The sequence below is a fragment of the Anas platyrhynchos genome, chromosome 12 (genome assembly GCF_047663525.1).
Source record: "Anas platyrhynchos isolate ZD024472 breed Pekin duck chromosome 12, IASCAAS_PekinDuck_T2T, whole genome shotgun sequence".
NCBI lineage: Eukaryota > Metazoa > Chordata > Aves > Anseriformes > Anatidae > Anas > Anas platyrhynchos.
The window spans coordinates 516233-529864 of record NC_092598.1 but is presented as its reverse complement, the minus strand read 5'-3'; the positions used below and the strand labels follow the sequence as shown (position 1 = coordinate 529864).

General features: G+C 49.5%; 1 protein-coding gene across 8 annotated transcripts in view; it reads left to right on the top strand.

Moving 5' to 3' along the window:
• Positions 1-13632, top strand: part of ZFHX3 (zinc finger homeobox 3) — a 166019-nt gene that overhangs the window by 115983 nt on the left and 36404 nt on the right. For 7 of the 8 annotated variants that reach the window (XM_038185561.2, XM_027466394.3, XM_038185565.2 and 4 more), the window contains one exon: positions 11463-11570. In XM_038185561.2, coding sequence (XP_038041489.2) covers positions 11463-11570 — 108 coding nt within the window. The remainder of the gene's footprint in view (positions 1-11462; positions 11571-13632) is intronic. The other variant, XM_038185568.2, reaches the window with a different exon arrangement.

Genomic DNA, 13632 nt, shown 5'->3' with positions numbered 1-13632 from the left:
ACACGTATCAGGACAGAGATATTTCAGTCCTCGCTAGCATGTTCTGTCTATAAATTACCAAGTGCAGGTGCTGGGGACATCTTACAGCATTTTACCAAGAGCAGAACTGAATCCTGAGGAGCATTTTTCTGTGAGGTGGTTTGGGCTGCATCACAAACAGTACTCAGAGCTTCTCAGTTCCGTCTCTGTGCTGAGCCCTGTCCTCTCCAGCAGGCTGGCACTGGTGTCCTTTCTGTGCTGCTCTGCTTGTGTGAAATCTGGCCGGGCAGAAAGCTGAATGGGTACCAGGATGGAAATTGGCGCAGAGAGACAGAGGATGGAAAAAGGCAAGGAGAGGATGGCTGCAGGAGAAGTGGAGGGGCTGAAGGCAAAGGTCTGCCTCTGCGGGGCTGTGTTCCTGCCATGGCTCCTCTCCTGCAGCAGAGGGGTGGGACCGCAGCCATTCGCACCAAGAGGCTTTGGCATTCAACTTCACATTGGGCTGATTTTTTGCGTCTGGCTAACCTGTGAAGGTGGCATGTGGTGGTGATCCCTCAGCTGGCTGGCCGTAATGTTGGCTCTCTCCACACCCGCTGGGTACGTCTGCTTGTCCTTCTCACGGGCCTCAGGGGACAGTTCTGAACTGTTCGCCTTGAAACCCGCTTAAAAGCCCATGAGGCTCCCTGCAGAAACAGGGGCGATGTAAGAGCTTGCCACCACCCCTCTTCTCTGCAGCACAGCTGCACTTCTCATCTGCTTTAGCAGAAAGTAACCTGGTTTGTTCCTGACCCAGGCGAGCTCTGCCCGTGGGCAGCAGCAGGTTCCAGCTACAGCACGTGCTTCGACTGTTGTAGCTGGACCCGTCAGGGTCTCCAGCAGGCTTTGGTCGTGTTGCAGTGCCGCAAGGCTTTGGGGTGGCTCTCTGTGAAGTTACCATCTCCTGCAAGGAGCCAGCGAGGGCTGGGGTGGAGGTGAGCCCCCGGTGTGTGGTTTGTGCTCAGCGTCAGGCTATGCGCAGCCAGCAGGCCCTGCCCCGTGGCACGCGGCTCCTTCCCTCCTCACCCAGTCCTGTTCCCGCAGCGTGTGCACTGGCCAGCCTTGCTGCCTGCTTCAGTGTTCGCAGCCTCCTCCAGCACAGATGTATCTGTGCGGGGATTATTTTCCCCCAGATGAAAATGCTGATGCTCTGCAATTGCATCTGCATGTGCTGTGCCATGGCCCCTGGTACTGAAGTGTCTGGGCCTTGAATGCTATCAAGTTTATCTTCTTGGCACCTCCGAAGGACAGACAAATACTATTTCCATTTTAGAGCTAGAGAGTTGAGGGACTTGGGTTTTGCCTTGTTTCCTGGGGCCAGGGGTCCTGTCCCTGGATCCTGTTACTCTCTCGTGTCGGGTCTCCCAGCATGAGATGAAACAGAACCCAGCTGAACATCTCACCTTGCCTCGTCATATTCCACTGGCAAATTTTGTCCTTGAGCCTCTCATACAGGCTGCTCCTGAAGAAAAATGTAAAATTGATCCTCTTTTGATCCTGAAAGACCCCATGCACCTATTATTTATGGCCATTTATTATTCTCTGTATTCAAACATATTGTTAGTTCCTGGAAATAAGCTCCAGGAAAAGCCTGGTTACACAGCGCTGCAGCCAAAGGGGCTGTGATCTATACAAGAATGAACCGAGTTTTGCACTTTAGGTGCAGGTTTTCTCCACTTCATTATACATAGCTAGTATAGTAGGCCCTCCCCAGAACAACTGGGACGAGTCTTGGAATGTGAGATGAATTTCTTTGAGCAAATAGAAGTAAATCTGATCACAGATGCAGGTGCTCACACTAACTTAGAAATCAGTCTCGTGGAAATTTGGGTCCTCATGTTTGTCCCAAGTGTTTTACAGGTAGAGCGCACACTTCAGGCTCCCCATGTCCTCAGATTCACTCTGTGCCACCATCCTGAAAGAAGTGCTCGAAACTGTTGATCACTTTTTCCCGTTCTTTGTAATGGAAAACCTTTCCTCACTGGGGAGCAAGGACCCTCACCCAGGGAAGCTGCATGAGGGAGAACAATGTGGATGTTTTATATTGTAATAAGGATGATTTTTCATTATTAAAAATACAGCAGTTCTGGGCTTTCTTTCATCTTTAATTAAAAAGCATGAAAATTCAGGCACACCACACAAAGATGGAGTTACAGCAGAGTGTATGTCCATAACTTAGGGTATTATCATGTGTTGCAGGACAACACATTAATTGTCTCTGAACCAAGGCACTGTAATTATGGGTTTCCTAAGTTTTTCACTAAGCTCAAAAGAACTCCAAACATGCTGAGGTCAGGAAACGCTTGAGGAAGGGGGAGAAAAAAGGTCAGCAACAAATTAATTAACTTTTCCTTGGAGCGGTACTGTGGAGAGTGAGACCAGAGCGGGAGTTGTAGGAGTCATATATTTAAAAACAAAACAAAACAAAAATCAGAAAAAGGTCATTTTCCTGTTTGATCCCAGTATGTTTCATGATGGTGTTACAGGGCAGCGTTAAGGTTGTTGGGAGCACTTCCTGTGCATATCCAAACCATAATGCTAAGCATGAATTAATTATAGCTATTTTTTGTTACAGGTTACAGTATTCCTAAGATGTAACTTGTCCCAGAGTTGCTGAAGTTAACTTTAATGTGAGCTCAACTTTAATGCAGCTTTTATTTGTGAATCCTAAAAGTTTCTCTAAGAGGGAGGTTATTAATACTCGCTACAAAGCACCTTGGTAAAACATCCCGTTAGACAACTCGCTGCGTCCATGTTGTCAGCTGAAGATGCGGTGGATGCAGAGCTGTTTTTCTCTGAAACATAGAACATGAATTTCCTGCAGCGTCGTGGCCTTTCTGAAAGCATACGTTGGTCTTCCAGCAGTTGCAGCAGGTCAGTAAAGCCAGTTCCCAGTGCAGCTCAGCCTAGCCCACATGGTGATGCAGAACCGAGTTTGTGGCCAGCCCGGAGCAGTTCAGAAGCGTTGGCATCCTCCTGTCACACCTCTGGGAAGCCGTGGTTTCCCACACTGACAGCTCCTGCGTCTTGGGCAGAGGGAGCTGGGACGGGGATGGTGAAGGGGGCAGGAGGTGCGAGGCAGGAGGTGGCACACGAGGGAGGATGAGAAATGGGCGATGGCACAGGGCCTCTCATGCAGAGCAGGTTTCTTTGGAGGCCAAATCACCGATGAGGGCAGCCCAGCACTGATGTTTGCCAGGGAGGCAGCTCTGGGCAGTGCCCAACACGTCTGGTCCTGGTGAGGCCGCGGGGCCGAGAGGCAGTGGCCGGGGCTGGCACAGGTCCCTTCATTCACTAAGACCGCGCTGGGCGCTCTGCTCCCCGTCCTCCAGCACCCTCTGCCACAGCCCTGCCTTATCACTGCTCTGCCACCCCATCTCCTCCAGGCTCTTTCCTCCACTGGTCCCTTCCCTTTGTTTTCTGGCCCTCCTCCCTCACGTCTCCATCTTGGAGGCCGAGCAGTCCTTCCCCTGCAGACCTGAAGCTGGAGATGGGTTTTCTTTTGTTTTGCTGTTTGATCTGTGTTTCTGTTTTTGCATGAGTCTCCTTACCAGCTGATTCCGGTTTGGAGCTAGGTTAAACTGTGCAAAATGCTGTTTAAAAGAAAAAAAGAAAGGAACTTGTCAACATGCATTTGTTAGATCACATTTAAAATGAAATAGAATTGAAGGTAGTTTTTGTCCAAAGAAGCCGGGGGGGGGGGAGGGCTGGGGGCTGGGAGGGTGGAAAGCCGTCAAGCCGCAGGAGAAAGCCCCTCCTTTGTTGTCCTCCTGACATTGAAGTGTAATTTTTCATGGTTATTTGGACTGGAAAATGGGGGGAAAGGGAGAGATGGGCTTGCGATTATTTCCCATAAATGACAACACAATCACATCACGCTCCACTACAAACATGCTCAAGGAATTTGCCTTTTTTTTTACATTTCATGTGTGAAAATAGCAGCAACCTTTCTAGTTCTGATGATATTCAAGGGGGCAAATCCCTCTTGGGTTCTGCTGACTTAAAATCCAGACCAGTTTACAAAAAATATGGACACCCTCGATCTCATGCACAGACAGAAATTGGTGCAGGCTCAGGGAACGGGTTCTTGGACTTCAGTCTCTTCACGTGGAGATGAGAACTTCCTCCAGAGGTGCCTCCAGTTACGGTCACTGTGCTGCAAAATCCTTTGGAAGGTAAACTGAGGAACCAGCACTGCGAGGAGCCCTGAGTGTGCCTGAAGTATCGCCCAGATCCGTGGCTCAGTCATTCTTTGCTGGACAAACACAGCCCGGGGGTAGTGACTGTGAGCTGGGCCCATCCCACCTCATTTGCTCTCATCTGAAAGCTGACCGTGTTTGCACAGAGCTATTTTTCCATACTGTGTTTTTTGCATGGTAAAGCTCAGCCTGTTTTGCCAGGCACGTGAAGGTTTCCAGAGCAATCAGGGCCTTTCCCAAGCTCATTCCCTGCATGTCTGAGATCCAGATTCCCTTCAACTCCTACGCTCATAAAGCTGACCGCAGTAACTGTGTGTTGCATCAGTATGCTTCGTCTTTTTGTTTGGTGTCCTATTTTCATTTTTCTTTATAGAAGACAGTGGCAAGTTTCATTAATACTGCCTTCTTTTGTAAGATAGAAATTGTTTTTTTCTTATAATTAGCTGTTTTCATAACATTATTCTTTCACTTAGTGCTGCTACGTTCTTGTTACCAAAATCACAAAGCAAAAGGTTGCATGATTTTATCAATCCTCCCCGCTGTACCCTGACTGTGGTCACTTCTCAGCGGAATGAGCCCTCTGAGCAGTGCCCAGAGTGTTTGGAGATGGAGCCTCTGACTGGAGCTGGTAAATCAGATAAAGTGGCTGAATACAAAAGTAATAACCATATTAGTAAAAGCATCTGTATTTAAGAAGAAGCTGTCAGCATCTGGCAGAGGATCGTCTTATGTTGTTTGAGCAAGGAGCTTGTCTGGGAGATACTCAGTGACCTGGATGCTGTTGTAGGATTTTTCAGATCTGTTCATGGGAACTGGCCAAAAATTCTGAATTTTTTCTTTGGAGTAGAAAACAAAGGAATAGAAGCTAAAAGTTCTCAACTTTTTATTATTTTTGCTGTTGACTTTCTTGTTTTACTCATCTGAACACTTGTCTCTACAGTAGCACAAAGGCCAGCTAAACGTTCCCTGCCTTTAGAAGGTGGACACTTGAGGATGTCTTTATCAGCCTGGGACACGTTCATTGTCACCATTTTCCTTTTTGTCAGTGAAAGCAGCATAGGTACACTCAGACCATCCTCACAAACAGGGCCATCTTGGAAGTAAGTGTCATTAATCCAAGGTACGCATGTACATTTAGGTTTATTATTTTTCTGCAGCCTTTTGTCAGACGATGGGACTCACCCACCAGCTTTTTGCATCAGGACTGGAGCTGCATGGTATTCTTCTCATGATCTGTGCCTGGTTCTTTCTTTTCACTGCTTGGGGTCTTGCTTTTCGTTTCAGGAAATAAACAGGTTTCTGTAGAACAATCCAGTCAGGAGACAGCACAGAGTGTCTTTGTGCACACACACATGTGTGTGTATATATTTGTATATATACGTACGTATCTCGAATCTGAGCTGCAAGGGCAGTAACTGCATGGTAGCCAAGGTTACCTTAGGAGATGTGCCCTAGATGAGTTGAGCACAGTGAGAAATACAAGAGAGCAGAAAAACCTGAACGTGGATTTACCTGCATTTCCATGTGGATGGGATTGTCTTGTCTTCACATGCAAATAGTCTGCAAGCCAGGCAGAGGTGGAAATGTTTTGAGGTTTGTTTTTTTTTTTTTTTCTGTTGGGCTGGTTGCGAACAAATAACCTTAATTGTTTCCAGGGTGATGTTCTGTGTCCTAACCCAAGCCAGTTTATCTTTCTTTCACAATACTGTTCTGAGGCAGAACTCTTTCAGATTTTAACAAATTAGAGGGCAGACAGCAGTGGGGTTCAGCAGCTCGGCGTTCCCGTCTCAGGTCACTGGCACCGTCAGAGGCACACATCCCTCCTCTGCCCACCTGCGGCAGCGGGCACCAAACAAGTCCCCTAGCAGAGCAAGTGTTCACAGGTGCAGGTGAGGGAGAAAAACAAAAGACAAGCCACTTTTTTCTCCTCTGGACTTGGAGGTTTTGCATTGTGCCCCAGTTCATGTGCCTTCTGTTCCAGGATCTGTATTTGCTCTCCACCCCCAGTGCATGGACTGGGTGCGGCACAGGACCGATGCCCCCCAGCCCCCTCCCCAGTTGCACAGCGCCACAGCCACTTCAGCCGGGAGTGGGAAACCCTCTCAGCACCGGTGCCAAAGTCCTGCGTGGTCACAGCCTGGGGACAGCTGAGCAAAAGGCACTGTTAGAAGAGCAGGCGCTGTGCCCTGGAGCCGAGCTCCTCGTGGGCTTCCCAGAGTGCAGGCAGAAGGCATCCACCCTAGGGGCTCCTGACACATCTCCAGAAGGACCTGGACCACAACACATCTCCCTGGGCTCTTGGACCTCACATTTAAATAGGTTTGGAGTAGCTGGACCCCTGAACCATGCCAGGACTGCCCTGGGATGCGTTGCTGCGACCTCCCCACAGCAGGGGAACGCTGTACACGGGTGGCTGTAGTGCCGGCTGGGGGCAGGCCATCGCTGTCACAGCTCCCTGCCAGGGTCGGCTTGCAAAAATCAGCCAGGTCTCAGTCCTGCCTTTCTTTTTTGGTCTCTTGTCCCAAAAAGAGGAGCATCAGAAATTCTTTTTGTTTCAAAGGAGAGACCCTGTGTACAATTAAAACTTGTTTCTGGTAAACCTCATTCCAGGAAAGATGAGCTTTTAACAAAAGGCTTTTGACAGCTGCAGGGTATTTCATTTTTTTAATGCCGAATGAAAAATCAATACATTTTTCTAGGTTATACATATTCAGAACAGGCTTGATATTTCCATTATAATGGAAAATGGGTGTCTGCACATCTCGCCTGTCAGAGCTGCACCACCGCATTTTCCAAGCCACTGCTAAATATTTCAAACCTGATTTGATTGTGGTTCGTGACAGCTAATGTTTCTCAGCTCTTGAGCCTGCCGGAGGGTGGGGAGGCAAATGCGCGCCCTTTCTCTCCCATCCCTGTGTTTCTGCCACCCCTGACATGCCCCTTATCCCCTTAGATAAGAGATCTGGGGTTGTTAAGGAAGACACGGCAGAGAGAGGGGGAGGTGGGAAGTCTCAGGCTGTTCAGCCTGGCTGGGACCGGGTCAGCATTTGCCGAGTTCTCCACACCCGCAAACTTCCTCAGCTTGGAAGGGGGCAGGAGTGCAGCGCGGCGATCCCGCGTGGTGGTGTGCAGGGACCTGGCAGCGTTCTCAGTGCCTGACCGAGCTCAGAGACCCCAGCATTCACAGACGTCAGAAGATGCCCATGATTTTCCAGACTCCTCTCCCCCTCTTCTTTGCTCTCCCCTCCTTCCCTTAGTGACTGGTTTAATTTTAAATTAAAAGGAAATGCCACTGTCTAAAATGATTTATTCACAAAGGAAGAAAAGACTCTTCCTAGGAATTTGCATGGGGTAGGTTCTGTACGATGGAAGAGCAGCCTCCTCAGCCCTCCAGGTGCCCTGTACTTATGGATGCTCACTCTTGGTGTTGACCGATGCTGGAGGGCTGGAAAATTCCTTTAAGAAAATTTATGAATAAAGCATCACGTGCCTTGTGGATGACACCAGCACGGTGACCCATGGCCAGGTTGTAACATTTGTATTTCAATGCGACACGATCCCCCTCATGCAAATCCCATAGCAACAGCTCTTGTGCCTGCCCTGGTGAGTTGCTCGCAGAGGATGAAGCCCACTTACCCTCCATGAACTCATAAATCATGCATAGCTGGAGTTTATGGAAACCAGGGATACCAATCTGGCCCCTACATCCTCTGTGCAGGGGCTGGAATAGCATCTCTGGCCTTCCAGAGACCCTTCCAGGTCAGGAGTCAGCCCCATTGCCTCCTACAAAGCATCCTTCACGAAGGACCTGCACCCCTCTGCGTTCAGTGCCCCCACCAGGCTCTAGGTCCTGGTCAGAGACTCCAGCATGCTTCTGAAATGCTGCAGGGATATCGCACCCCCTGGGAACCAGCTCAGTCTGGGATGCTTTGTAGGACATACTTGGGATGCTTTGTAGGATGTACTATGAGTTGAGTACTTTTTAATCACCAAGTGACTGTGGAGTCCTTATCAATCTCCTTAAGCAAAGCAGAGTCAAGCTGCAAGGTGAATCAGTCCTAACAAGCAGTATTTACAGGCTCAGGCTGGTGTGGTCAGACAGTAACAAAAGAATCACAGTTATTTGGAAATAAATTTCCATGTCTTGCTGACCATTCGGCCTGCAGGAGTTGGCCATGAGGTACTCTTGCTGCTCATCTGAAGGAGTGTCCTATGGGGCTCTTCAGACATAGGTAAAAGACTCAAACTCTGCTTGAATGCAGCATGGGAGCAACGTGCTGTGTGGATTTGCAGACGATTAAAACAGGAAAATGGAGCTCAAAAACTCTGTGCTGCGTGCACAGCGGATCAAGGAGAAAAACAGACCTTTCCCTGCCAGAGGTGCTGCTGGCCTTGTCCTCTCAGAAATACACCCCGAAGAAAGGCAGATGCAGTTCGCACGTGTTTGCTGCCCAGACCCGCTGCCCGCTCAGAGCCCTGGTGCTGGAGCTGAACTCAGCAGCTGCAGAGCTGCCATCGGGGGACACCGTGGCTGTGTGGGCACAGAGCTTTCGGGAGCACGAGTCCTGCTGCACTTTATTTCCAGTGTTGGAGGATCTCGTCGTTAAAAGCTGGGTCAGATCAGATCACACGCTCGTACGTGGTGTGCAGTCTCCTGGAGGCTGAGTGCTGTGGGGCAGGACTCTGTCCCGACCATCACACACTGAGGGCTGCGAGACAAGTTAGGCTGAGCACAGCGAGCAAAGCTGCACCCAGCCATCCAAACGGCTGCTGGGAGAGCATCAGGAGGCAGCCAGCAGTTAGCGCTGCCCCTGCCCCAAGGCTCCGCGCCAGGCAGCTGCTGGCTGCAGGAGCCCCCGGCTGGGCCAGGGTCAGGAGCAAGAGAGGAGGATGGTGGTTGTCCTCAGCGAGGGCCTGGCAGCGAGCAGCCAAGGCAGCGGTGTGCGGAGCTTTCCCTCCTGATACGGAGCCTGAACAAACCTCCCGGGGCAGGTTCATCTTGTGCTCTGTTCCCCTCCCGTTCTGCTTTAGAAAAACACCCTTCAGAAAAGATGTGCTTAGACCAGAGGGGGGAGGAAAAGCTCTGGGAGCATGCACGTGCTTTCTTGCAGCCTGCCTGCCCAGAGCAGAGGTGTTTGGGCCAAGGAGGCAGGGAGGCAGGGAGGGAGGTTGCATCCCTGGCAGGACCACGGGCTCGGCTCGGTGCTGGTGGCTGGCGGGTCCGGCAGGCTGTGCCTGTGGGCGAGGGGGCTGCACACCGAGCAGGGCAGGAGGATTTGCCATTTGTAGCCTTGTTTTTTAATCCTTTTCTATCTTTATTGGTATTCATAGCTCACATTTTTCCGGTTACCGTCAGCCCGGGCTTCCATCCATTCCAAGGAGCTATTTTTTCCCCTCGCTGCTGATGATGATGGTATAAAGACAGATGGCGTAACTGCCTTTGAATGTCCGATTTCATTTCCCTCGAACCAGACAGTGCGCTGGAAGCCGTGTATTATTTCCACATGCTCGGGTTAGAGCCCAGACAGTGCTGGAGCCGGGCAGGCAGCGCCGGCCCCGTGCTGCCATGCCGATGCTGACACCTCCGGGTCGCAGCCGGCAGTGCCGCCGCCGGGCGCCCTTTGTTGTCCCGGAGGGCCGGGGGCACCGGGGGGGCTGAGCCGGGCCAAGGTTTTGCAGCGGGGGGGCTGCCGCAGCCAAACGAGCGGCATCGCCCCGCGCTCGGGGGGCGGCGAGGTGGGGCTGGGGGCTGGCTTTCTGCAGGGGGGGATTGGAATGTTACCTTCCGAAATGGGAATCCAGCTGATGGCTTCACAGCCCTTATCCTGCAAACTTGACTTCATCTCATGAGGTAGACTGCTCACCTCACCTCTGCACCGATAATTTGCATTTATCTGCATGTTAGATGTCTCCCTAGAGCTGCCACCCGTCACACTCCTTAGTCTGGGGTCCTGCTTCCCCAGCAGACCATTGGGGTCCCTGCGGCTCTCAGGAGCTTTTAGCTGTTCAAAAAGTGAAAGGGGTAGAGTATAAATCACTGCTGATCTCTGATGCTTTTCAAGTTCCTCCTTCATTTAAGTTTCCACATTCTCCAAGTGCACTGCTGAGTATCTGCAGTCTCCTAATATATGTTTTAAACTGATTTCTAGCCCTGTCTTTGTTAGGAGGAGGCTTGGGGGGGGGCGGGGGGAGTGCTTTAACTAGTTACGTAGTTCAGATAAAACCTTACAATAGCCTTGGATATAGCATGACCAGATAATGCAAGTTAAAATTATGAACTGTCCTGCCTAAAAGAGGATATAATGACTTAAAAGTACCCTTTCTTCCCACTGTTGATGTAGCCCCCGTCAATTACATGGTAGCTGTCGAGCTGCTTGCACTATACATAAATACCCAAGATATGACATGATAATGTAGTCGTTATACCCTGGTGTGAGAGGTCTGGCAGCTACAGCTGTCTCACTCCCAGTATCCTACCTAACGAGGGTGGCTGTGCGTGGAGCTGCACCGAGCCGTGTCGACATGCCCCGTGCAGCCGCAGCACACCAGTGCTTTTGTTCACGGCTGGGGCAGTGGCACTTTGTGTTTTGTTCCAAGCTTTCAGCACTTCACTTCAGCACTGAGTATATTTTTTTCCTTCATGCTTTTGCACCAGTACTGATAGCACATGCGTGCTCAAACCCTTCCTGTGGCTGGGATGAAAATCAGACACCTCAGCATCTTCCTCCCGTGCCTTGTGTCAGGGCCATGTCTGCTGCTCCTTGCTTTGTCTGAGCAGAAGCGCGTCGTGTTGCTTCTGCAGTGGTTGTGGGGGTCTCGGTGGTCAGGTTCAGCACTGTGCTGTGCTATTTGGTCCAAAGAGCTTGAGCTGGGGATGAGGGGGAAGGATGAGTCCGAAGGTGCTGGAGGCACCAGTCAGACCTCAACAGTTCCCTAATCCATAGCATGGCTGGGTAGATCCTTCCTGCACCTGGCAATTATTTTGCTGTACCTTACACTGCAGGGGATATCGGTATAAGTGGCAGAGGTAGGTCAGGATCTTCACTTCATCTCTCAGTTTTTTCATCCGTAGTTTCCCTCTTAACCAGCGAGTAGGTAGTCATTGGGAGAATGCTGGGTGACAGCAATCCCTGCAGCTCAACGCTTGTGCTCCAGCTTTGGCTGTTGCTCTGTTCCTCAATGGCAGTTAATTGCTCTTCCGTTTTGACTTTCTTTTTTATGTTACTCTTTCTGCTTCTTGTTTCTCAGAAGAAGCCATTGAAGATGTGGAAGGGCCCAATGAAACAGCCGTTGATGCTGAAGAGCCTGCCAAGGAGCAAGAGAGCGGAGGAGACAAGGACCAGAGTAAATGGACAGGTGGGTTTTGGTCCCTCTTTCACTTTCAATCCAGGAAAAGAAGATGGGAAGTTGTAGAGCAGTAGTCTAAAAGGAATCTTCCCTTAAATGACCATGCTGCTTAGTGCTGTCAGCATGACATACATGCTGCCCCCTGCAAAGCCTTGGGGCGTAGCTCCATGACACACTCAGGGAGCTCGAGCCATGCTCGTGCATCCCTGCTGCCAGCCCTGGGCTCGAGGGTCAGAGCTCGCCTGTACCCACGTGGTGCTGGAGCTGAAACGGGCAGGGGGAATCTGCAGCTGGGAGTGGAGCAGGAAGAAAGGGACTGGCCCTGTTGGCAGCACAGTGCTTAGGCTGGATTAAATGTATGTCATGAAAGCCCACCCTGTTGTAAAGACTTGAGAGATTGTCAGCCTGCTTCTCCATCATAGTCCTAGCTCTGGTAGCAAGGTTTCGATGCTGAAAAGACGAGCAAAGACTCTGTGCTTGTGCTCTGCCAACTGCTTGTTTTCTGCTGGAATCATGACAACCTGAAACTGAAATTGCAGATGCTGAATAATCCTTATGTTGTTTTAGAGAAATCTGAAAGGTTTCCCTTTGCAAAATCCTGGCAAACATTTCACTTCAGTTTTAAGATACTCGGTTACTCTGTCTTTCCCAGACGATAGTTGCTATCTTGCAGGAGCAAAGGGAAGATTATTTTTAATATTCTTGCCTTTGAGCAAAAAGAAGCTTCAAGGTTGTCCTCCTCTGGTGAGGGCCATTCTCCTCCCTAGCTGATACTTTCTGGCTGTTTCAGCGTAGGTGCAGAAATAGAAGCACAGGTGGCAGTAGTCATTTTGGTTGACCCAGGACTGAGCAGTTCTGACTGCTCTTTTCTTTTTCAGCATTGTAGCCAAGTAGGTTTGCAGACTTCTGATGTTTGGTACAAGGCCTCTCTTAAGCTGCACAGAGACCCTTCTTCCAGTCAGCGTTCTCTTGCCATGTTTGTGGTTGCTTCTTAGCGAGCCACAGCCAGACACTTCAGCTTGCACAGTCTTCAGAAGAATGAAACGTGCTATTTCACCTTAATACACTTTTAATCTTGAGCGTTAGAAGATGTGTCAAAACTGGTGAAGAGAGCAAGCTGTGCCTTAATACTTGTTGAAGTTCAGGTTCTCAGTCTAGATGGCACTCGCTGAGTTTGCTCTTTCTGTCGTTCCCCACCACAGATCCATTCTTCAACCCAGAGATGCAAACTTTACTTGGCTGTAGGTGATTTTTAGTTTTTTGTTGTGTGGGATTATGTAATTCTAAGTAAAAGCACACTTTGTGAAGTGTCACAGAAAGAAGCAAGCCTCGTATGTTTATTAAATCTCTTACAGGGTAAGTAGGGCTCTTAGTCCAAATCTGAAGCACTTGCAAAAACTGATCTATGTGAAAGGATTATTCTTACATGTGAAAATCATGTAAGGAAAAATGAAAACTTATTTTATAAACACCACTTCATCCGGAAAATCTATATGTGAATGTCTTATTTCTTCCTTCTGCCTGTGAAATTTATAACTCATTTTTGGTGTTTGTCAGTCAAATGGCAGATAAGAAATGGACAGCTTAACACAATGGAAAATGTAGCCTCAGCTGATGTGTATGTAAGCCTACAGAGCTCTGGACAGTGTCCAGAGCCATTGCAAGTCCAAAGTGTACAGCCTCAGCAAGGTTCATGCACATGGTTTTGTTGAATTCAGGTCCTGCTTTCAAATACATAACAACACTATCCCTGAAATTGAAAGCAAAAGAATTTCTGAAATTGTTTATGTACAGTGGCTTTGAAAACAGCCACCACACCTCAGCCTTGCATTCTTTCTGCTTTCAAGCTCCGGTAGCACATGGCCATGTTGTCCTGTCCTCGTGGACCTCAGACATGAAAGGGAACAGAAACTAGGTCAGGTTAGTCGTGACAACCACAGAACAGTGTCCACGTGTACAGGAATATCAAAATGCTGTGGCACACATTGAGATGTAACCAGGGAGGAAAATAGGAATATCAAGGAAGCACTCAAATGCTGCCTTGCTGTAAGAGACTGCAAGGAAGGAGTTA